Genomic DNA, 26,140 nt, shown 5'->3' on the forward strand with positions numbered 1-26,140 from the left:
CAAATAATTCATGTAGGAACTTAATGACCACTTTAGTGGTGATCTCGGACACAATTGTCACCTCTGGCCATCTAGAATATAGGTCCACTAGCACAAGAATATAGGGGGTGCGGATTTCACCCGTCCTCAACGGGGGTGGTCTACATTGCATGGGCGGCGTGTGTTGCTTCAACACCTTGTCGCTGACGGCGCATGATAAGCAGTCTCCTTGTCCATGCTGGGCCACCAATAGTCTTCTCGCATCCTCTGTTTCGTCTTGGTGATACCCAGGTGTCCTTCTTGGGCCAGATCTATTAGGTACTCCCTCAGGTTTTTGGGAGGTATCAGCCTTGTGCCCCGGAACAGGAATTCGTCAATGATGGACAATTCGTTCCTGACCATCCAGAACGAGCGTAGGGTCACATCCTCTTTGTCTTTGTGCTTCCAACTTTCTTTTACCCTCGCATACACTTCCATCAATTGGTTGTCCGCTCTAAGGGCCTCTTTCCAACTTTCTTCACCAACGCTCCTTCGGTAATTACACAAACTTTTTCTGCTTGTGACTAGTCCTTATCTTGTTCATTCCCTTCGATTGCTTCCTCTTCCTTCGTTTCTCCCACCAGGCGCGAGAGGCAGTCTGCTGCGAGATTTCTTGTCCCAGTACATATTCAACGTTGAACGTATACTCCTGCAGATTTACAACCCAACGTCTGATCCTAATGGAGATCGCTTCGAGCCCTTTTTTGTTAAACACTTCGACCAGGGGCTTGAGGTCAGTCCTCAGGGTGAACTTTGTTCCCCAGACGATGTCCCGGAACTTGTTCATGGCCCAGTGTACTGCCAAGGCCTCCTTCTCTATTACAGAATATTTGACCTCAGACTACCTAAGGGATCTTGATGCGAAGGCTATGGTTTCCTCACCCCACTCTCCTATTTGTGTGAGGACTGCCCCAAGTCCTTTCGAACTCGCATCTGTTGTCACCACTGTCTTCCTGTTCTGTACAAACGCTTTGAGGCTTGGGGCTTCTGCTAGTGCCTTCCCCACGTCTTCGAATTCTTTTTGGCACTGCTCATTCCAGCTGAACACCACATCCTTCTGTAGCAATTGGCGTATGGCACAGGACCTGCCTGCAAAAGTCTACACAAACTTGCTGAAGAACTCCAGCATTCCCATAAACAATTTTATTTCCTCCTTGCTCTTTGGTGGAACCAAACTGATTAGGGTGTTCTGGAGTTCAGCTTTTGGCCGAATGCCATCCGGTGTTACTTTGTGTCCCAAGAAGTCTAACTCTTTACATCCAATACTGCATTTTTCTCTTTTCACTGTGAGGCCCTGCTTTCTGAATCTCATCAGCACTTGTCTCAATCTTGCATTGTGTTGTCCATCGTCTACGCCGAAGACCAGCACATCGTCTTGATAGCAGAACACACCAGGAACGCCTCTAAGAATGCTGCCCATAAGTCTTTGGAATACCGCTGCGGCCGAGACTAGACCGAACGGCATTCTCTTGAATTTGAAGGCCCCCATAGGTGTGACGAACGCTGTGAGTTCCTGCGAATCTTCGTGAAGTCTGATTTGGAAGTAGGCTGATGATAAGTCCAAAGTCGAGAATACTTTCGCTCCTTCCAGCAAGCTCACATCTGCGTGATGTTGGGCAGTGGGAATTTATCAACCACTACCTCCTTGTTCAGTGCCCTGAGGTTGATGCATAAACTGACTCACCCATCTTTCTTCTTTGCTGCGACGATCGGCGCCAGCCACTCTGTTGCCTCCACCGGTTCAATCACTCCTAAGTTGCATAGTTTCTCCAGTTCTGCTCTGACTGCCTCTTGGATAGCTATGGGGAGGTTTCTCACTTTTGCTACTAGTGGCACCGCGTGCTCCTTCAGTTTTATTTTGTGTGAATAGTTTTTTAGACACCCTAGCTTCCCACTGAACACTTCCTTGAACTCTTCCTTGATTCCTCCCAAAGCTTCACCTACCTCTTGCACCAAAATCTGAGGGGTTTTATTGAGGTTGAGGTACACACCTAGTTCTTTCTGCGCTTGCCATCCCAGTATGTTGTCCCCATCTAGGGATACATAAACCTTAGAAACTGTCAACCTGTCCTTGTAGCCTACAGTGCCCCAGAAATACCCTTTCATGTTGATGGGTTGACCACCATAGCCCCCTGGCCTGACGTCCATTTTGTTCAACTTGAGCTTTCCTTTTGCCACCCTTTCAAATTCCTTGGCATTAATGATTGTTATCTTTGAACATGAGTCGAACATAGCCTCCAACCATGTCTCTTCAACCTTTATCATATCTTTCGGACTACTAATTTGTCCACTCTGCCCTTGCAGGACGATCTAATCACACAACCGTGCAGTGTTGTCCTTCCCTTGCTTTTTTTTATCCCTGACCACTCCTGCAGTATTGCCTAAAATGACCATTCCTGCCACACTTACTGCATGTGTATTTCAATGCAGGACAATCTTTGTCATTCGCCATATGTCCTTGCTTGCCGCACCTATAGCAGTTTCCCTTGAAACTCCATCCTCCTTTGCTCTACTTCTGTTCTTTCTGTACATTCTTCTGCCATTTCACTGTCAACACTGCTTCACTTTCTGCCACCACTTTGCTCATATTGACCTTGCTTTCGCTGACTTTGCTTTCTTTCTCTTGTTTGATTTGACTTACACCCTGCCTCATGTGTTCATGTGTTCTACCTGCTTAGCCACTATGAGTACCTCCCTTAGTGGTGGGTCGTCTTTTAACCACAACTCTTCACGCATACGCTCAGTCCTGCATGTCAACACAAATTGGTCTCTGATTCTTTCCTCACACACGCCTCCAAATTTGCACGTGGCAGCCAGTTTGCGCAAATCTGATACGAAATCCTCAATCGATTCCCCTTCCTTCTGCCTTCTTTTGCCAAAATGGTACCGTTCCATAATAGTGCTTGTTTTAGGAAGGTAATGTAGATCTAGTTTTTTAAGGCTAATTTCGAATTCATTCAATCCTCTCGCTTCATGCTCACTCAACTCTGGGAGATGTTCTAACACTTCCTCTCCTTCCGCCCCCATATAGTATGACAACAACGCTACTTTCCTTTCTAATCCTAAACTGGACCCACACACAGCTGCATAATTCAGGAAACCTTCCTCCATTTCTTCCACTGTATAGTGTGTTCCCCTGGGTTAGCCAAAAAGAAAGGTGGGGGCGTTACGTTTTGCATGTTTAACCCACTGGCTAGGGTTGCTAACACGCTCACTGTTACAGGTATGGTAAACCACTAGAAATGTGTAGTAATGTTATCAAACACAGTTTCTAGAATGCACTGTGAGATCAGAGCCCTTTTTGCCTAGATTCCATTCCCTCACAAAAACATGTTTAAAATAATGAAATATAAACACTTAGGTCTTTATACATAAAAGACCCTGGCACCTAAAAGAGGTTCACTTTCCAGCTTCTCTGTGGGGAGATCAAAGTAGAGCAATGTCACAGCTCGGGCCAACTTTCCACATGTCCAATATATGGCGCTGTTTCCCTAGGGATGCACTTAATTTAGAGTCTTGTGTAGGTAAATCCCAACCAGTCCCTCCTCTTCCAAATTCCACACGAGATTTCTGTAGTGCTTTATTTTCACGCTTAGACTTCATGCAGTGGCCACTCCTATTGAGATCAAAGCTAAGCGCATTTCTCACATGTGTCTTTTGCGCAGTTCAATTATAATCTAACGTTATCTTCCTCGCAGACTATCGCACCACTTTTCCCAAAGCTCCGATGTGGAACTGGCAGATCCTCACAAGCAGGTTGTATTATCGTTCATGCCGTATTCTTTGCTCGATGTCTCCTATCTCTGCCCTGCATACCTTCAATGTCAGACAGGCTTGTTATTTCGCCGGCACCCAACTAGCCAAGATATGCGATTCTCACACTCAGTCTCCCCGCACTCCTTTGGCGCTAGGACACTTGCCTGGAATGTACACGATCTTCCTCACTGCCTCCGTTTTTTCCTTCCGTGGTACTTATATTGTAACTCTTTTTTTTCCTCTCTACACCGTACAGTGTCCCAAGGAGTGTCTCCGTTTCCTTCCTTTTCTCTGTTCGCTGTTTTCCAGGTGCCTAGGGGAATATTACCAAGCAATAGCGATAATTATCGCTATTGCTTGGTTAGAGACAAACATTTACCGCTGAGCTGCGGCGATTTTTACCACAAATAAACCTTGGTATTACCAAGGTTTATCGCAAATGCGATAAAAATCGCCGCAATGCATGAATATCGCTGAAAAGTCCGCGATATTTATTCATTACCGAGCTAATGCTCTTAGCCATGTTATCCACCTCCCATTGGATAACATGGCTAGGAACTGCTCAGGGCAGGTGTTAGCTTTTGGAGATATTCGCGCTTAGCGCGAATATCTCCAAAAGTTGGTAATAGGAGATAGCGATGTTAGCGACTGTTTTCAGTCGCTAACATCTTAGCACGCCCACTTTGCATGTCGTTAGTGATAAATATCACTGACATGCAAAGTGGGGCCCAAGATGGTCGTTATCTCCTACTAGCTGTCGCTAACTGGTGTTAGCGACAGCTAGGTAATAGGAGATCATTTTATCTCCGCTTTCTTGGCTTTTAAAGCCAAAAAAGTGGAGATAAACCCCCTTGGTAATATGCCCCTAGATGCATTAGCCTTGCCCTGAATAATCCGGTTATACTGCTTATTCTTCGCGTGTTGGGGTCAATTCTTCCAACTTGTCCCATTTGTCCTCGTCGACAGTGTCAAATTTGTAAGAAGGAGGCTGACGCAGATGAAAGGTGTGAAGCGTGGTCATTTATTGACATCGCAAACTCACAGGAAAGAAAAACCCCAGCCACAGCTGACAGGCTACTAGTACGCCTGCTGTCGTCTCTCTCTCCCAGGCGCTCATCTTTGAACGTTGCCCGCCGTGACATTCTACATGATGTCACAGCGGCGCATTTCACAGCGGTAGGAAGGGGCGGTGGAACGATGTCATAATTGACAATCCCCCCTGTTAGGAAGATACCACACAAGGTTTGGCAAGAGGGTTAGCTTGCCAGGTTGATCTGGCAGTTTAAAACTGCACACACAGGGTTTGGAATGAGATGCAGTGTTTTATATCAGAGTTTTATTTTGTTGGTAAGGAGTTAGTCTGCCTCGGCCATCAACAGAGATCTTATTAATGGCGTGTATTGTTTAACCTAGGATTTCATCTGTGTGAGGTTACGATGAGGGCATTAGGGGAGAGCTGTGGTTAATGTTAACAGGAACATTTTTGTGGATTGTTGACTGAACATGGTAAACATAATATTGCCTTAGCTGTATGCTTTTTCAGTGACTTTCTCTCTGTGTTAAAAAAACAAAAAAAACTAGTGTCATATGAGTAACATTAACCTAAAAAAGAAATTATGTCACACCTACAAAAAGGTGTGTCTGTCTGTCAGCGACCTCATGTCACCATTACACACACATATACATATTACATATTGACAATTGAGACCCTCACAGGTGAGTAGCTGTTTTGATCACTTCTCGACTCATGCTGCAGCGTGTTGCTTTCAATGAACATAAGCATGAAAATCTCAATAAAAATGCCTTATTTTCTGTTTACCTAAATGCATTGTGGTGCCACTTAAATGTATGTTTTAATGGCACTGCTTTCATTTACTAGTGACCATGACTCAATTCAGATTTCACAACTATTGTAACTGGAGTTTTCTGCTTTTTATTAATTTGGAAGGATACAAAGAATCACTGACTTACAATCAATTTTCTTTATGCTGTGTTCTTATTGCAACTGCAGTTAGGATGTTTTATGCAAAGATATTTGTGCTTTCAGGGCAGGTAAGTTTACCAGGTGCAAGGTAGCTGCATTATATGCACTACTGCCATAGAATCTCTGACTATCCATCCAGGGCCTTCATTCTTAACCAAAAATATAGAGTAAAGTTTTATGCATAGTTCTTCTGATTTTGCAGTTTTGATGGTTTTCCAGGCTAGTTACTTCAGTGGACTGTGCAAAGTATGAGTTTGCCAAGCATGGATTTAGGGCCAGATTTACTACAACTCTGGTCATAATTTTGAGACTTAGTCTTAGTCTTTTGAGACAAGTCTTAAATTTGGTGATGCAACTTACCTATTATTAGTTTTCATGCTAAAACATCAGTCGTGGGGGGTGAAGAATAGCTTGCCTATTGAATATTAAGTAGAACGGTTGTTCTTTGTGATACCATGTGAATGGCTACAAAAACAGACTTGGTGGACTGCAAGGAACAGCAGACCAACATCTCGTTACATCTGTTGTGGCTCATATGACTTGCGGGTACGGGGTGGGTAGGGGGGCACAGGGGTTTGCACAGGAGGTTAAAAACGTTAAAAAAAATAGCAGACTGAGTCCCGTGCCGCTGGTGGCTGGGTCCCGCGTTTAGTGATTTCCTGCTGCTTTCCAGGAACAGGCATTCCTCTCCCCTAAATTCAGCAATCGCCGAATATCTTGAATCATGAATGTACAATGATGATGAAGGGATATTGATTATGATTTTTGTACATTGAAATATATTTGAGAATTCATTATAGAGAATGCATTGATATATACCTTTGAATGATGTGTATAAAAAAGGTTTCAGAATAACTATGAGAATCAAGTAAAAATATTGAATCAGAAGAATCTTTGAACAGGGGGAAATAACGCAAAACTAGCTGTGCGCTTGGTAAGGTTGTGATATTGTTACCACAAACCATTCCCCAAACAATTTTGATAATCTCAGGGACAGGCAGCCCCGAGCTACCAAGCAGCACGCAAAAGAAGGACATACATTTTTACAAAAGGCACAACGTAAACTAATGAACAACAACAAACAGGAGTGCCAGAGACCTACAACACAATTTTGAATATCATTCCTCTCCCCTAAGCCAGTCACAATGCTGGAAAGGCAGCATTGTGATTGGTGTGAAATGCGCCCAGCTGGGCGCCTGTAGGGAGGCCATTTTCTCTATGTAGCCTACGTAGAGAAAATGTAGAGTGTGCATGACTGGTTTGGTCGGCCCCACAGGGCCGACCAAAAAGTCAGGGCCCACAACAGTGGGCAGGGCAGGGCACCCCTCCCTGACCCACCCGCCCCCAACCAGGCATACCTTCCACCCGCCCCCAACTAGGCATACCCTGTCTTTTGCTTTCTTGTAGCGCGAGAAGCAGAAACATAAAATGGTATTTAAAGTACCATTTTATGTTTCTGCTTCTCGCACTGCGAGAAAGCAGTGGGGCGACCCTCCTCCTCTCTAATGGAGACGCCGCCCCTGCTTTACATTCCCAAATAGAGATGCATGTACCTTATAAGAACCAGAATAACAATTAGAAGGGAACTCTTCGTTTACATCCCTTCCTAACTGAGATTCTGCATGGGTTGGTAAGCCCATTTTGCTACTCAGAAAGGATTTCCAAAAAGCCATTTTACCGTCATCAATTTAGTGATTTTGTAAATCGCATGGTATAAATCGAAGAATGCCTTTGAAAATCTGGTATTTAATATTTTAAACTAGCAATTTCATTTTCCCTTTGTGAGAAAGTGAATTCTTAAATAGGGTGGATGGTAGTCTACCACAAGTCAGAAGGTTAATATCTTGTTAGCTTTAGTTAAAGATTTCAGTAAATTAAACCTGAGCTCACCCCTAGTAGCTATGGCACAGAATAGACACGCTTAATTTAAGAGAATGTACAAAAACAACAAGGTCAAAAACACAACAGAATAACCACCCCACTCGAATTTATAAAAATAGCAATTAATTTAAAGAACAAATTAACAACAAAATGGCAAACAGCCAGAAAAGGGAAAGAGATATCATCTTTTGAGGTTTTAAATAAAATGATCCCCAATAGGTACTGAAAGGCATTGCAAGTCACCAGCTTATGGTAGACCGGGACCGAGGTGGAATTTCAGACCTATGACAATGGAGCACAGGTCGGCCACAGCAACCACGTTTGACCCTGTTGGAGGTTTTATCTTGGGACTGAGGCTTTCATTTATGGGGGTTTGGTGAAAGGCAGTGCAACAAGATACCTTGCTGCGCTTCCCCACACCAAAGTCAAAGGACAGGAATGCATTGTATTCATGCAATACGGTGCATTCCCATCCTTTCCCCCTAAGCTTGAGCCATTTTGGCAGCTTAGTGAAAATGCAGGCACCCTTGCACCACGGTGGAAGGGTGACTGTGTTGTTGCCAGGATTATTTTTGTGCCGGAAGGAGCACCTTCCTGTACAAAAAACAATCCTAAGAGTTATTTCCCCTCTCTATGTGTGCTGCAGAATGCACTAGGCAGTACCCACACAAGTGAGGTAACATTTTTCTTGGAAGACTTTGGGGAATGCGGGGTGGGTGTCATTTTGTGGTTCCACGCAGATTCCAGAACTTTACACCACAGAAACGTGAGGGAAATGTGTTTTGTTTTTACGAAGTTTGAGGTTTGTAAGGGATTCTGGGTAACAGAACCTGGTGAGAGCCAGACAAGTCACCCCATCCTGGATTCCCTTGGGTGTCTAGTTTTGAAAAACGTATAGTTTTGCTACGTTTCCTGAGGTGCCAGTAGAGCCAGGGTCCAAAATCCACAGCTAGGCACTTTGCAAAAAAAGGGTCAGTTTTCACTGTAAAAATGTAGTGTGTCCATGTTGAGTTTTGAGTAAATATTGTGTAAAAAAGAAGTCACTTTGAAAAATGTCCATAATTCTCATGCTAGTATGGGTACTCACAATTCTGGAAATGTGCAAATAGCTACTGTTTCTAAACTCTATATTTTGTTCCAATTTCAGAAATACATAGGTGTCTTTCATTTCGATTTTTCACTATATATATGTTCCAAAATGAATTGCTATATACCGGGTACATAATAAAAAAACATTGCAAGACAATGCTCAGTTATTGACCCTGGATTCGTCAAGTTCTTGGTAAATCTACAAGTCCTATATATCCCCACAACCAGAAAGGTCCAGCAGATGTAACGTTATATTGCCTTTAAACATCTGTCATAATTAGAAGAAGTTACAGGTGAAAACGTTGGCACAAATGGCTGTTTTTTTCAAGTCTTTTTCAATTTTTCCTATTTTCAACTGTTAGTTTCTATAAATAAACCTTTAAAGATATACACAAATGACCCCTTGCTAAATTCAGAATTTTGTCTACTTTCCTAAAATGTATACCTGTCCAGGATCCATAATTGCTTTTATACCCATTTCTACCATTACCTGGAAGAAGGTTGAAAGCACAAAAAGTAGCAAAAATAGGCTAGGTCCCAGTAAAATGCCAAAACTGTGTGAAAAATGTTGGTTTTCTGACAAAAGTCTGTCAGTCCCTCAAAGCTTGGAAAATTGTGATCTCAGCCCCACAAACGCTTTGTTGATACCATTTGCAGGGGAAATAAACCAGACACTTTCATTTGCAGCACTTTGTTCCCATGTTTCACAAAAAAACCATTTAGCTTTATTTTGTCTAATTTCTCGGTCCCCTCCAGGAGAATCCACAAATCCTGGGTACCCTAGATTTCCCATGATGTTGGAAGAAATGGACACAAATATAGCATGGATACCTTATGTGGTCAAAAAGTTACAGGGGCCTAAGCGTGAAGTACCCCAAATAGCCAAAAAAGGCTTAGCACGAGGGAGGGGTAGGGGGGGCGGAGGCCTAGCAGCGAAGGGGTTAAAATTATAAGTGAAGAATTACATTTAGGGAATCACATCCAATTCAACTTTCTCTAAATGACTGCCTAGTCACCAAGAAGATAAAAAAAGCAAATTGAACTGGAGATCCTAATGGCATCCAATATAATGTTATCCTCCGATAAAGATTAGGTCTTGGTGTACACATACGGATTAAAAAGTACAAATGCAGTATATGTGGTCATCTTAATTTGAAACTGCTCTTCTGTGTCAGCCACTTCCTAAGGAACCTCCCTGGTGCCGCTCAGACATCGTTGTACTTTTGAGAGGCGGGTTACATTCTCACCATCTTTTTACTTTCACTTCCATCATCTCAGGAGTGAGACCTAGAGACTGCAGAGGGTCTGCCACCTGAGATGGAACACTTGCGTGGCAGTCCCTACCTTCCAGTGTGGTTACACAACCCATTTTGATGTCAACACGTTGTTTGTAAGGAGGGATCTGCTGATCCAGGGCTCCTGTCATCTGCCGCTGAGAGGTAGCGCCCCCAGAACATAAGTGGCCTCACCAATGCCAGTCTTTGGCCCTCCATTGTGAGGGCAGGTAACCCCTGGCACAATCATCCTCCCACTATAGTTGGTACCCGCCTCCTACCACTTACTTTCCTTTCTGGTATCTGCCAACCTAAGCCTAGATGGCATCAACTTACACTTCTTCATACAAAGACAGAACAAGTGTGGGTGGAGCTGCAGGTGAAGTGTGGATATTAGCATTCCATACATAAGTAAAAGCACTTACATCTGACTCCCAGCGCTATAGTAGTCACCAAGAACAAGAGGCAGGTCACCATCAGGATGTGGGTGGTATGAGCAGCAAGTGCCCTTCTCCAAAGCTGAGAAGCTGACAATAAGAAAAGATCGTGACTGATTACAATCACAGTTAAATAGCTGAAAATTCAAACAAGAGGCTTGGAAAAACAGTTTTATGTGAATGACTTTGCACCTGTCAACCTTCATCATATATCATAGTCTGAACTGACCAAAGAAAATAATTATTATCAATCGTTGAAGGTGTAACTATTTTCAAGTTCCATGTAAACAATTCAATACATATTAACAGGTAAAAGGTTGATATGCCCAAATATCCAGCATTGCATCCACATCTCTACTGAGAGTAGATGCTGAAGTAGATATGTGGAACCCCTTCCTTCTGACCAGGAATTCACAAACTCACCTGATAATACCTGCCAAGAGCACCTTCCCACCAACTAAATTGATTTTACACATTCATTTTACATTTCTACAATCCACTTAACTACCACTAGCTCAAAAATCTTCCCTCCCCTCTCCGTTTCTTATCTCCTCCTGCACAGTAATCTTGTAGCAACCTCATTCACCCCTATTTTTAATCCAATGACATGGATTCAGGCTTTCACAATCAACCAGACAGAAGGTTACTCTTCCTATATTTATTCAGCTGATGGACTCATCTGCTGTAGGCAACTAGAACTCTTCCCTCCCGCACAACTAACCCTTTCCAAAGGCTGTTCTCAAATGTCTTCAGGAAATTCTGCATATTGACAGATGTCTCTGTGCTAAATGCCTTTCTTAATTACAGGGACCTTACCAATATCATCAATATCCCAGACCAATATTCAATTCAAGAAATTATCTAACGGGACCAAAATGTAGGTACTACTTCATCCAACAGCAACACTGTGTTAAAGAATTGCAACACCAGCTTTTTTGTGGCCTTAATGGAAGCAGCAGTAAATGTCATATAACTACCTGCACGTAGCAGCTCAGATCACACACTGCACACGTCTTTACACCGCCATGGAACAATACGTTTAAGTTGAGTTTTATGTCCAGCAGCATCTTGGTGCTAGTCAACAGTCACTAACTAGGAAACCCAAACTGATTAATTAGCAAAAAGTTGCTTTTTAAGCCCGAGTAACAGATTACACTGTGTCTTTAAATGCATGAATTGGTGAGCTATCCCACAATCATCTCAATGCCACCATCATGTCACTATCACTGTAAGGTCTTCTAGATGTAACAAATCCTTTCACTCCTGGTTAATAAACCCCTCACCACGACAGCCATGCCTTCAACTACACAGGTCTCTTTCATCAGCTAGGATAACATCTTATTTGAGAGACAAACAAGCCCACATCAAGGATATCTTCAATCCAACACCCAGTATCCTAGTAGCATCACAACATATAAATCTGTTCTTATCATTAATTGAAATCCACACAGGTTAAATTGAAAAGTTTAGATAACACACCAGTATCACAAAACATCCCTTTCCATCATGGAATAGTTGCACTTCAACTCTTCACAGATTTTCAAAGCAAAACCTTACATCTATAAATAAACTGTGTCTAAAACACTTACCTTAAAAATTGTTGTGTAACTCACATATAGATTATCTAGCTTACTGAAGTCAGTAACAAATGAAGAGCCAGATTTGCAAAAGGTTTTAGCAGTAATTAATGGAGAATCGGGACATTAGAGACCCCTAAAATACCGCTTGGCCACGTACCAACCCAATCTTGTGAGTCGGTAACCTTTTACGGACTCGTAAAATAGGATTTGCCAGTTGGTATTATGACAGGGCATGCCAAGGGCATCCCTTCCTAATAGGCAGTAGGGGGGGATGTTGGAATGTTTTGCAAGTGGAATGCAGTCACAAATCATTCATATTTTAATAATTCCATTAAGGCGGTGGTTACCCATTCACAAATGGGAAGGGGTTCCCAAAGGATCCCTTCCCCTTTGTGAATGTGGGCACCAACATTTTTTAATATCTGGCAGTGGTCCCACGGACAAGTGCCCACTGTTAAAAGATGAAAAGGTAAGTGTTGTATTCTCATTTTATGATGTATCCCTTTAATTAGCATGGTTATGGTCGCATGCCACTGCATGCGACATGTTTTCATTCAATAGTGTTCTGTGTTCCACATGCTTGTGGAACTGTAATGTTGTTAAGATCTTTAAGTCTGCATTGCAATTTTGGTATGATGACAGATGAAATGATACGAGACCAGATCATCGTACATGTCAAATGCAAAAAGATACAAGACAAACTTTGGGTTATGGGTGATCCCAATCTTACAGAGACTATTGCAATTGCGAAAGCACAAGAACAATCTGACTTATAGATGAAAACTATTAGGAATGATACAGAAAAGAAAGTCTCTGAAGAAGAAGTTTGTGTTATTAAAAATAGACAGGATAACAGATTTCTTGCTAATCAACCTTCAACAAAATATGTATCTTTCAGACCTAAAACAAATTTTACACAAAAACCTAATGAATTTAGTAATATGCAAGGAATGTGTTTTAGATGTGGAAACAAATCCCATTACGCTTCTTTTCCAGGTTGTCCAGCACTCAAAAAAGAATGCAATTTTTGTAAAAGAATTGGTCATTTTGGAAACATGTGTAGAGACAAACGCTTCCAAATTCATAATACGGGTTCTGTTTCTTCTATAGCAGAAGCAAGTGTAGATGTCATCAATAATGTTGAGTCACAGTCGAATGGCTTTGTAGTATCTATCATTGATGACCAAGCGTTGTTACACATTAAACCACCTGATTGTATTTTCAAAATTTGTGAAAATGAGTTGTCTCTTATGGTGGATTCAGGTTCACCATGGACTATTATAACACATGAATATTTCAACAAAACTTTAGCTAAGTCTGTGATGTTGAATGAAATGAAAGAATCAGATATTTCTGCAAAGAATTTTTCTGGTACAAGAATTGATATTCTTGGTTTCTTTCAGGTAATGATTCAATTTAGAAATAGGAAGGCTGACATAAAGTTATACATTTCTCTCAAGGGTGTTAATGTTTTAGGATGGCTGGATCAATGGAAATTAGGAATCCAGATAAATCCACGTGCTAAAGATCCCATTTCACTTTGTGATGATAGTCTTATGGGTACTGTTTCTTCAATTGAACCATCTAATGTTAAAACTACTAATGTTGAGAAAGGTGATAATCTGGTAAAGTCTTTAAGTTCTGTGTTTTGTGAAAAATTAGGAAAGCTCAAACATTTTTTTCATAATATTGTTCTCAAAAGGAACCATACACCAGTTGTACAAAAGCTTAGAGGTGTACCCATCAACATCAGGGAAGAACTTAAAGGCATGTTAAAGGATTTACTTGATGAGGGCATCATTGAACCAATAGAATCATCAGAGTGGGTTTCTCCCATAGTTTTGGTAAAAAAAACGGATCAAAAATTAAGATTGTGTGTGGATTTAAGGGCACTAAATGCCAATATTGTAATTGACTGTCATCCTTTGCCTAATATTAATGAGCTTGTGTCAATGTTAGAAGGGGCAAAAATCTTTTCAACTTTAGATTTAAGATCAGCTTATCACCAGATTCCGTTAACAGAAGCTTCTAGGAAACTCACAGCATTCATAACACCTCAAGGTTTATTCCAATACGTACGTATACCGTTTGGTCTTGCATCAGCAGCATCCGTTTTTCAAAGGACAATGTTCCATATTTTTAGAGATTTGGACATGTTCGTCAAATGTTTTCAGGACGACATTTTAGTGTTTTCAAAAAATGTGAATGAACATGAGACACATTTACAAGAGGTATGCAGAAGACTATAGTCAAATGGGCTAACACTTAAGGCACATAAATGTAAGTTATTTCAGGAGTCAGTGGAGTATTTAGGACACACATTATCGGGTGATGGTGTTGTTCCAAAAAAATCAAATGTAGATGCAATTATCAAGGCGCCTGCTCCAACAAATAAAGATCAGTTATTGTCATTTGCTGGAATGTGCGAATATTACAGCAAATTTGTAGTAAACTTTGCAACTAAGATGGAACCTCTAAGAAAACTATTGAGGCAAGGAGAAGAGTTCAAGTGGTCTGCAACACAACAACAGGCTTTTGAAACAATCAAAAATGATATAATAAGTTCTCCTACTCTTAAACCTTTTCGTATAAACAAGGAATTTGTAATTACAGTGGATGCGAGTCTGTATGGATTAGGTAGTGTTTTGTCGCAGAAAGAAGGTGATAATGAGTGGGTTGTAGCATTTGCATCTAGAACACTCAATGAGTGTGAGAGAAAGTATGCAGTGATAGAAAGGGAGCTTCTTGCTTGTGTCTGGGCAATTGAGCATTTCAGGCTGTATGTTTGGGGTTCAAAGTTTATTCTTAGGACAGACCACAAACCGTTGGTCAACATTTTATCGGTTGGTGGTGGATGGAATTCAACAGCCAGGATAGCCAGACTTTCCTCAAGGTTACAGGAATATAATGTTGTCACTTGTTATGTTCCTGGAAAAAAGAACGTTATGGCTGGCTGTTTATCGCGTCTACCGTGTGAACAGGATGTAGTGGGTACTTTACATGAAAGGGATTTTGTGGTTACTGTTCAGGATGTTTTACAAGATTCTTTTCAAGATATATCTGAATCGTTGTGGTTGGAGTGTGTACAGAAGGATGATAAATGGGAGGAACTCAAAAGTTATATCACTAAGGGATGGCCAAGTAAGGATAAAATTAGAGCAGAGCTGTTACCTTTCTATAATGTAGAAGAAGAATTGGAGTTGGAGTCTGGTTTTATTTTTAAGTCGGGTAAGTGTGTTCCTCCAGAAGGAATGCAGGATGTCATACTCAGGGTGGCACATAAGACTCATCCTGGCATTTCTTCTATGAAAAGGTTGGTTAGGTCATATTTCTGGTGGCCTGGGGTTGACAGATTTATTGATAGAATTGTCAGAGAATGTCAAGATTGTGCATCCAGTGATAGAATGTTGAGGACTATTACTCCACCCCTCAAAATGGTAAGTGGCCATTTGAACCGTGGGAAAAGGTTGCATTTGATATTTCTGGGCCTTTTCACATGTTGCCAGAGTCTTCAAAGTATGCTTTGGTTATGATAGATTATCACTCCAAGTGGCCGGAAGTTAAGTTTGTGCCCAAAGCTTCCACAGAAGCTGTATTAGGATTTTTCAAGGACATTTTTACTAGAGAAGGTTGTCCTTCAGTAATGGTCTCTGATAATGGGGTGCAGTTGACTTCTGTGGAAATGTCTGCATTTCTTAAAGATAGCAATGTTGTTCACAGGTTAACATCTTTATACAAACCACACGAGAATGGGCAAGTGGAGAGATTTAATCGGGTGTTGAAGAATTTTATTGTAGAGTCCGTCAAATGTGGACAAAAATTGGGTAAGTGCTTTAAGAGAGGTGTTGTGGACTTATCGCATTACGCCCCACTCTACCACAGAGGTGAGTCCTTTTAAACTATTTAAGGGTCGCAACCCAGCCTCCAGTGTTCTACCATGGTGGTTAAAAGAGAAATATAGCAAAGTTTCTATGCATGATAAGGAAAATCTTCTTGATGTGGCTAAACGTGTAGACAATAAACAGTTGAAAACGAAATTATGGTATGACAGGAAATGGAATACTAAAAGACAATTTTTTCAGCAGGGTGAATGGGTTAGAGTTCTTAAACCTGGTTTTTTGGCCAAAGGATCCAGTAAATTTAGTGATCCAATTGAGATTAAAAAAGTGTTTACCAACAGTGTCATGACTCAAGATGGTAGAATTTGGAATATGGGAAGGTTGGCCAAATGTTCTAAACCTTATAATGTTCACAGTAATCTATCTGACAAGTATCTCCTTGTTGACACAGAAGATTCTATAGCTCATAGAGTCAAGGATGCAAAACGTGTTGTCATTTTACCTAAAAGATTTTCTGACTGAATGTAATGTCATACTTTTCCTTTTTTCCTAGTACTGTACATATTTCTTTTGTTTTCTTTTGTTTCATTTGTTTTTGAAAAGGGAAGATGTTGTATTCTCATTTTATGATGTATCCCTTTAATTAGCATGGTTATGGTCGCATGCCACTGCATGCGACATGTTTTCATTCAATAGTGTTCTTTGTTCCACATGCTGTGGAACTGTAATGTTGTTGGATGAAGAGTCAGTAACAGCTGGACTCTGATGCATGAAGATGGATTGCCATGCTGCTAATAAATATACTTCACATTTTTATTGAAGTTTCCTGATTATTCAACAGTAAGTTTTCATTGAAATTTTTGAAATGCATTCCGTTTTCATTTAAGAAAAACAGGTTGCATTTCAATTAAAAAAATTGCTTTATTTAAAAGCAGTCACAGACATATGGTCTGCTGATCCCAGCAGGCCACCATCCCTTTGTTTACAGGCCCCATTCCCAGTGGGTCGCAAATTGTGACCTACCTCATGAAAATTGATAAGTAGGTCAGTTCTAACCACATTAGGAATCGCTAAATGTGTCTGAAACACGGTAGTACATCGCATTTTGCGAGTCCCTAATTAAAAATCGTTATTACAGACACACAAATTTAAATGGTCGTGCATCTGACCCATGTGATTTGGAAGGAAACTAACTCTGAAAATAACCTGGACATCTAAAGTTATCTCTTCTTTATAGATGGCTTGCAATGGACTACAGCCGTCTCAAGAAACCATATCCTTAACAAACCTTTAAGGAATTCAACTTCAATATTACACCCTCCTTGGAAATTTCATGACTAAGGTAAGTGATGTTATCAACCCTAAATAAAGATATTCCTCATTGGCTAGGAGAACATTATCTTCCAACATCCTCTTTTGTTTACAAAAGGCCTGCATTTCTCATCAGTATGAACAACCTGGAAGTACAACTCCTTGACTTTTCCATCAAATGATTTATTGGAGATTGAGGCTTCTTTGCACAAGTCTTGCTATGCAGGTGGTAAAATGCTTTAAGCCCTTAATAACATTCCTTATTGGTTAAGAACAAGGGATGCAGACACTGTTATGGCTCTACAATAATCGCACAACCTCCAAAGCCCTTCTAATAACAAAGGACTTCAAACACTCCATGTGATATCCATGCAAATCCTTTCTTTACTACATTTTTTGGTAAAACACTTCTCCAGACCTGAGTTATATAAGATCTTCTTTGCATGCATCTAACTCCCTGCAAGAATTTGGCATTTCTGGCTCTATGACATTGGGATCCATATTGTAACTCATGTTGGTGTCAGCAACATAAGCAGTCCCATCAATCACATTGCATTAACTCTATTAGTCATGCGCTTCATTAGCTGCTAACCTAATTGTTTTGGATCCATAGACACCTGCGTCAATATTATGTGCTTTCGATGGGTTCCTCATCTCCATTGTAGGCTGCCAGTGTGGATGAAGCCTAGATTGGCACCACAGATGCCCTTGGACTACTGGGAAGAACTTCATACTATTAAATCCATATATGTGTATCAAAAGATATATGTCAATCAATTTATATCATCAAGGAACACATCAATGACCAAACATGATACCCGGAGCATATATATGTTTACGAATGGACAAGATTTCCGAAAGACAAAGTGAGCATGAACAACCTAACTTTTATTCTTCGACCTCACGACTAATGGGTTCCATGACCAGGAACCAATTATCATGATGTTCAACCATTTGTAAATATTGTTTATCAAAAAGCAAAACAAATGTTTTTCTTGTTTATAAGTATTAATATCAGTGCAGTGCGTGATCAGGTCAAGAGAAGTCAATGATGCTTATTTTCGACTGTCCTATTTTATAAACATACGTGTAAATTCAGTTTTGGAAGTCTTTGAACCATGTTATTAGGAATATATAATAGACCTGTTTAAAGTGCAGTGGAATAGTCTACATCCTCCATGACAAGAGATATTTTAGGTCAGCCTGATTGGAGGGTTGCAGAAGTGAAGGATCCTCTAAACCTTGGCAATTTGTACGTCAACAACGGCAACACTGCCACATATTGTAGCTGAAGTGAAAGATTTCACTCAATGATCTGCCTTTGTTAAATTTGTGAATTTTGGAGGGAACAAATTACAAGCTAGAAGTCTAAATAAATGGAAAAAGAGTTTAGGGTTCAGTCCTCACTAGGACTGATATTCCGGACTTTTCTCTGTTTAGACTAAAGGTAGATTTAATTCATACACAACTGATTATAATCCAAGCAGTTGTTTGATTAACACTGAGTAGTCTCCTTTCAGCCAGACCGTGATTTGTGTGTCAACAACACTGATCTGGAAGCGGATCCAGCAGATGATGAGGTGTGTGTAGAGGTGGAACCACAGAGAGAAGGCGGTCACTCTGTTCACACCCCTCAGTGATTCAAAAGAGAGTATTCTGACGATCCCATACTTGAGTGGTGAGTGCAATGAAATAGGAATGGTCTATTTGAGTGTAGGCTTGGGTTAGGGCCTGGACAGCCATGTGTGATGGCGCTACAAGCAGGCAAGAGGGGTTAGAATGAATTAATGCTTCTTGCCGGCCTTATCAAGCTTGACATGGAGCTCTACTCTGATAGTAACCTGAGCTTATCTTGTCCTTCTCAATCATGAGACCCTAGCTTGGACGTTGTTCCAGATCTTCCAGAATTCTGATGGGGTCTAGTAGTTTGGAAATACTTCATTGTTTTTGGCGTCTTGTAACTCACAAATAGATCACCACTATTTAGGTAAATGAACATTAAAAATGTTGAGAGAATGGGAATTTAAGGAGATGGATACATTAGAAACCTCAGTTTACTTAAGCCCCTGATGGACATCATTTATATGGATATTTACAAAATCACAGAAAGAGATATGAGAAATTAGAAATTGTTTACAAGTCCAAGAAAGGATGGATTCATTGATTCAAGGTGTAATACATTGTATACCAAGAGCAGGAGAAAAATCAGCACATGACACACTTTTAGGGAACTTGCAGTAGAGGAACCACAATGTAATTATTTACCAATAGATATTTTTACATTTACATGGTTTACAGTTCACTTGTCGCTCTGATTTTCAGGTCACTGTCAGGTTAATATCAGATGCTTAGTGGATGAGGATAAGTCCTTAATGAAAGCCCAGCTGATTGGGTAGCTAGAGAAGGGATGCACCATCAAGCCTCTTAAAGGTGCTTTTCTGGAGTTTACTTTAAGGATCAGCTTGTTATTTGGAGGTTTTAACTCTTCTTTATCCTTACGCTTCTTACAGTGGTTGAGAAAATGGAGGTGTAGTGCTTGGAATGGGGCGGTTTTGTGAGGGGAGTGTATTGCTGACCCGGAACTGGTGCATCAAGGGCACTGGAGATGGTGGCAGCAGGCTATGTGGGGAAAGGTTCATGAGGGATCATAACTTCTACGGACTTGTACAGCCAACACCTTCATGGTTCCTCTCCTGATCTCTACATGTGCTTGACATTCAGAGTCTCACATCTTCCTTCAGTCATTCTTTCACAGCAGAACCTGCAAACATGTAAAAAAGCCTGCTCTTAGTTGGGATCTTCACTTCACGGCGGCACGAGATAATCTGTTGCACAGCAATGAAGGCCTCCTAAGAGGCCAAACATGTGGAAGAGGAAAAGATTGAAATGACAGAACTGATCCTGTGGCTGCCACCTTCTTCTGAAATGTCCCATCTACCCACCCTCCTGTCCATGGCCTCCTCGCTGCTGAATGTCCTTGTGAAAGAGGTCAGAGCTGGAGAGAGATTACGGTATGTTCTAAGTGGTGAGAGAGGATACATGTTTACAGAGACAGAGCTCCACCAGTAGATTAGATGATCTTGGAAGCTAGTTAGGTATGCAGTCCATGAGAGCATCTCTGAAGGTGGTAAAGGATGCCTGCATAGGTGAGGGCGAGGGAGTCTTATAGGACATTTTGTGGTTTTCGGACTGAGATGTACTCCACCACCATTCCAGATTTCAGCTCTGTCTTTTCCTTATGTGTTACTGGCAGATATTTCCTGAGACATGAGAGTTTTTTCCTACCCACCAATTTCCATTCCTAGCATCATTTAAAACAGCAGAGGGTATACAACCTTTACAACAAATCTTTTACCACGCACTACCATTACAACGCCGTCATTACGACGCAAACCATTACAACGCATTGCGCTGGGGGGGGCGCTATAGGATAGGGAATACGTTTAATTTACTATCCAAGACCTTCCCTAGTGTCCACGGGAGTGGAGTTGGAATAGTAAATTAAACTATTCACTATCCAGCACCCCAAAGCGCTATGCGTTGTAATGGTATGCGTTGTAAATACCGCGTTGTAATGGTATGCGTGGTAAAAGTATGCGTTGTAATGTCATACATCCCAGCAGAGCAATAGATAGCTCTCCGGCCCCTTCATTTGTTACTTCTTAGGTTGTTTGATGGCTGTATTTTGTGCTCTTCTGCACATGGGGTTTTAAAACAGATTGTAGGAGAATAGGAAGAAATTGAGGATTAGTACACCTAAACCAGATGTGAGGTATGTACCTAATTTGCATCCCATATAACATAAAATCCAGTCCATGCAGCAGTTTGAATTATGCTGAAATATATTTCTCTGATACGTCTTCAAACTGCTTTGTTTCAGTGTGTTTAGAAAATATAAATACATCACATTGTATCATATTCCATTTGCACACAGTAGCATCCAACTATTGGTACGAATCAGGGATTACAAAAAGCATGTTTGGTGTGTTTAATTTTTCATACAGTATTCTATGGTGTCATAGCATACCTGGCAGCCTACACAACATGCCTATGTTCACCTTCCACATAGCATGCTCTGTGCCTGTGCGGGTGCTTGGTCTTCAGTAACCCATGCACAGCAGCAGATTTAAGCTGAGGAAACAATGTCATTACACACCTTTGCTTGAAGTCCATGAAGAGCCAGAAGTAACATTGCCTCCAACAGTCTGAGTGACCTTAACTTCAGCATACGTGATTTCTCCGGTTCCGCCATATGCCTGGCAGCCTGTAGTCATGAGACCAAAGAAAAACCACAGTCAGATAAGACGTGTTGTATCTTCCTGTCTAGTGATTCTGCTAGTTGAAGACAATGAACTGCTCTGGCACCACTACATTTGGCCTATATGTTTCGGCCATCATCTGCCAACCTGTTAAATCGGTCTTCCTTGGGACCCGGAATAAAGTCTCAAATGACTTTAAGTGTGGGACATGCAGGGGCAAGGACCCGGGCTGGCTTAACTGTTGGCATTTTTTTAATGAAAGATTGACTTCGGCCCCTATGGGTGATAAGTAAACTCATTTGGAGATGTTACAGTAAATATTGGAGTTCAACCATATGTATGTGTGACTGTGTGCATGCAAGTATATGATTGATGATCTTTTGCCTGCGCTAGGGTTGGGTTCAAACCTAACATCATTAAGCACCTTGTTCTGGGTCCTGAGGAAGGCAGATTGACCAGGTTGAAGGATGATGGCCGGAACGTGTAGACCAGCTGCAGTATCACTAGAGCACTTAACTATCAATAAGTGCCACATGCACTTTTTGCACCCCTGTGGGCCCCGCAGCTGTAATACTAGCAGTTGCAGTAGACTGCAGAGGGAGAGCTACTGAGTGTTGAAGGGACTTGTAGGTGATATATTCAGGAAATCTGTGAGGGAGCACAGGCCCTTCCAATGTCACACTATCTCTGAAATGACTGCATAAACTTGTAACAAAGCATACACCTATTGTACAACAAGCACTCCAGTCAAATCCTCCTTTTCATTACATGCTGAATGCATTTGTAATATGAATAAATGTCTTTAGAAAATTAGATGTTATTATTCCTTCACATATTTTTAGTTATTCTGTGTAATGTTTCCTAATCCCTCTCCTGAAAAGAGGTTTGGATTATAAAGGGCAAAATGACAGAAAGGTATAGATTAACTTGTGTTGTCTCACATAATCAATTAATAATCTTTTCAGGAAGAGTAATAATGTATTCCAACTAACTACATACTTTATGTGGCATTTAAGAGATGTATGAGGTGGATGTCAGATGACAGAGATCTGAAACATGCTCCTGCTGGTTGATGTGCTCTGCTTTGAAGGCAGTATCATGATGATTTAAGTATTCAGGAAGAGACATGATGTTCTTGAAATATATAATTGTTTATTAGACAAATTGGCGTGTTATTTTGGTAGAATCTATTTGCTAAACTAAACTGTGCCCATTCCACCATTTTAATCAGCATGTGGATCAAGCCAGTATGGACTTTCAAGTAATTGAAGGGAATTGAAATAAGGTCTTTCCATATGTAGGCAAAGCTATGCTCTATCTGCCACCCTTGATCTACAGGTTGTCCCACAATTCTTTAACTAAATTAATATAACTGAATGTATCTTACCATATGCGTTTTCTAGTAATGTTATTTTTCTAAATGCCAATAGAACTATAAAAATGTTATAATTAGGTATGCTTTTTCAAAGTTTCATCATCCTATTCTTAATTTACAATTGACAATTCTGTCTGTAGAGTGTGAGTAAATAGATTCTTGAAACTTGATCAGTCAATGTTCGCTGAGTAAAGCAGCATAAACACATTGTGGGGGTGTGACACTATAAGATTATATCTTATTCAAGATTGGGCCTTCCAAAATGGAGGGGATGTTGGTTTTGAGAGACGTCAAGAGTACATGTGATGGGCCATTCAAGATGGAGGAGATGCAGTGATGTGTACATGAATAGACCTGGCAGTGTTGAACATTACGCAGTGGTTACTCATCCTTTGTCAGATGGAAAATACTTATTATGGAGATAAGTGGGTGGACATGAACATGCAGTCTGCAAGAAGTGTTAGAGGCTTGAGAGAGCGCATCCTGTGGGTGGGGGTGCAGTCTGCAAGAAGTGTTAGAGGCTTGAGAGAGCGCACCCTGTGGGGGTGCAGTCTGCAGGAAGTGTTTAGAGGCTTGAAAGAGCGCACCCTGTGGGGGTGCAGTCTGCAGGAAGTGTTTAGAGGCTTGAGAGAGCGCTCCCTGTTGGGACGTGGAGTCTGCAGGAACTGTTAGAGGCATGTAAGAAAGCACCATGTGGGGGGTGCAGTCTGCAGGATGTGTTAGAGGCTTGAGAGGGAGCAGCACCCTGTGGGGGTTGCAGTCTGCAGGAAGTTTCAGAGGCTTGAGAAAGTGCACCATGTTGGGGGTGCAGTCTGCAAGCAGTGTTAGAGGCTTGAGAGAGTGCAATCTGTAGGGGGTGCAGTCTGCAGGAACAGTTAGAGGCTTGAGAAGGAGCACCCTCTGGGGGGGTGCAGTCTGCAGGAAGTTTCAGAGGCTTGAGAAAGTGCACCATGTTGGGGGTGCAGTCTGCAAGAGCTGTTAGAGGATTTATTTATTTATTTATTTATTTTATATGCTTATAAAGCGCCAGACTAGACCCCCGAAGGGGTATCTCCGCGCTATAACTGCAGATGGAAGTGGGAGTAAAAGTGTGTCCAGGGATAAAGTGACATTAATAGCTGGGAAACAGGTAGGTTTTTAGATTTTTTCTAAACATCATATGGTTGGTGATTGACCTCAGTTCAAGCGGCAGTGAGTTCCATAGTGTGGGTCCGGTATAGGCCAGTGCACGGCCACCTTGTCTGGTTTTCTTAATTCTGGGTTTTTTTAGTAGTCGCTGGTTACTGGAACGCAAAGAGCGTCCTGGGATGTAGGGCTGAAAGATGTCAATGAAATACTTAGGGCCCATCCCCGTTAGGCTCTTGTGTATAGTACACAGGGTCTTGAACTGAACTCGCTTCTTCACTGGAAGCCAGTGAAGCTGAGTCAGTAGGGGACAGGATGGTGTCCTGGGTGGAACATTCATGACAATCCTTGCGGCAGTGTTTTGAATAACCTGCAATTTCTTGAGTTGCTCCTCGTTGGCTCCATGGAGCAATCCATTGCAGTAGTCAACCCTACTAATAACAAGAGCCTGCACCAGAGTTTTTCTGTGGTGATCCGGAAGATAGGGGAAGACACGTCTTAGCATCCCTATAGCCCGGAAACAGGTGCCGGCTACTTGATTGACGTGGTCCTTGAAAGTAAGTTGTTGGTCAAATAATACTCCCAAGTTTCTGACCTTACTTTTGGGGGTGGGGACGGGACCCAGTTCTTGAGGCCACCAGTCAGATGACCAGTGTGTCATCGCTTGACCGAACAACATAACTTCGGTTTTCCCGACATTACACTGCAGACAGTTTGATGACATCCAGTCTGCAATGGCTCTCATGCCATCTGCAAAAGATCTTTTTATTGCAGGTGTAAGATTTTTAAAGGAAAAAAGGAGTTGGGTGTCGTCAGCGTACGACACGGGGGTGAACCCGAAAGATCTTGCTAGGTTGGCAAGGGGGGCCACATATATGTTGAAGAGTGTGGGGCTCAGACAAGAGCCCTGTGGCACCCCCTTATTGAGCTCCCTGTGGGTGGATATATGGAAGCCCAGCCTAACCTCTTGGGAGCGCCCGGACAGGAAACTCTCCAACCATGCCAAAGCCTCTCCCTCTATTCCCACCTCCTTTAGGCGATGGAGAAGCACCCTGTGAGACACCGTATCAAAAGCGGCGGAGAGGTCCAACAGCACCAGAATCATAGAGCAACCATCATCCAGTGCCATTTTGATGTTATTGGTCACTGTTTGAAGTGCTGATTCTGTGCTGTGGTTCGGCCTGAACCCAGATTGGGAATGGTCCAGGCCTTCCGTCGCTTCAAGATGTTGGGAAAGATAGGTGTTGAGAGAGTGCACCCTGTGGGTGTGGGTGCAGTCTACAGGAACAGTTAGAGGCTTGAGAAGGAGCACCCTCTGGGGGGTGCAGTCTGCAAGAGCCGTTAGAGGATAGAGAGAGTGCACCCTGTGGGTGGGGGTGCAGTCTACAGGAACAGTTAGAGGCTTGAGAAGGAGCACCCTCTGGGGGGTGCAGTCTGCAAGAGCTGTTAGAGGATTGAGAGAGTGCAACCTGTGGGTGGGGGTGCAGTCTACAGGAACAGTTAAAGTCTTGGAAGGGAGCACACTCTGTGGGGTGCAGTCTGCAGGAGGTGTTAGAGGCTTGTGAGAGTGCAACCTATGGGGGTGCAGTATGCAGATAGTGTTAGAGGCTTGAGAGAGAGCACCCTGTGGGTGGGGGTGCAGTCTGCATGAACAGTTAGAGGCTTGGAAGAGAGCACCCTCTGGGTGGTGCAGTCAGCAGGAGGTGTTAGAGGCTTGAGAGAGTGCAACCTGTGGGGGTGCAGTCTGCAGGAACAGTTAGAAGCTTGAGAAGGAGCACCCTCTGGGGGGGTTCAGTTTGCAGGAAATGTTAGAGACTTGAGAGAGCGCACCCTGTGGGTGGGGGTGCAGTCTGCAGGAACAGTTAGAGGCCTGGGAGAGAGCACCCTCTGGGGGGTGAAGTCTGCAGGAGGTGTTAGAAACTTGAGCGAGCGCACCCTTTGGGAGTGCAGTCTGCAGGAAGTGTTTAGAGGCTTGAGAGAGCACACCCTGTGGGGATGCAGTCTGCAGGAAGTGTTTAGAGGCTTGAGGGAGCACACCCTGTTGAGGGTGCAGTCTGCAGGAACTGTTAGAGGCATGGAAGAGAGTACCCTGTGGGGGTGCTGACTGCAGGAAGTGTTTGGAGGCTTGAGGGAGCGCACCCTGTTGAGGGTGCAGTCTGCAGGGAGTGTTTAGAGGCTTGAGGGAGCGCACTCTGTAGGGGTGCAGTCTGCA

General features: G+C 42.2%; 1 protein-coding gene across 1 annotated transcript in view; it reads right to left on the minus strand.

Annotated features, from left to right (window-relative positions):
- LOC147725915 (uncharacterized) overlaps nt 1-26,140 on the minus strand; it is a 276,388-nt gene that overhangs the window by 134,417 nt on the left and 115,831 nt on the right. The window contains exons 3-4 of the mRNA XM_086962832.1: nt 21,326-21,433; nt 10,428-10,529 (exon numbers count right to left, since the gene is read on the minus strand). Of these exons, the coding sequence (XP_086818958.1) occupies nt 10,428-10,529; nt 21,326-21,433 (210 nt within the window). The remainder of the gene's footprint in view (nt 1-10,427; nt 10,530-21,325; nt 21,434-26,140) is intronic.

This window comes from Lissotriton vulgaris, chromosome 3_1 (genome assembly GCF_964263255.1).
Source record: "Lissotriton vulgaris chromosome 3_1, aLisVul1.2, whole genome shotgun sequence".
NCBI classification, from domain to species: Eukaryota; Metazoa; Chordata; class Amphibia; order Caudata; family Salamandridae; genus Lissotriton; species Lissotriton vulgaris.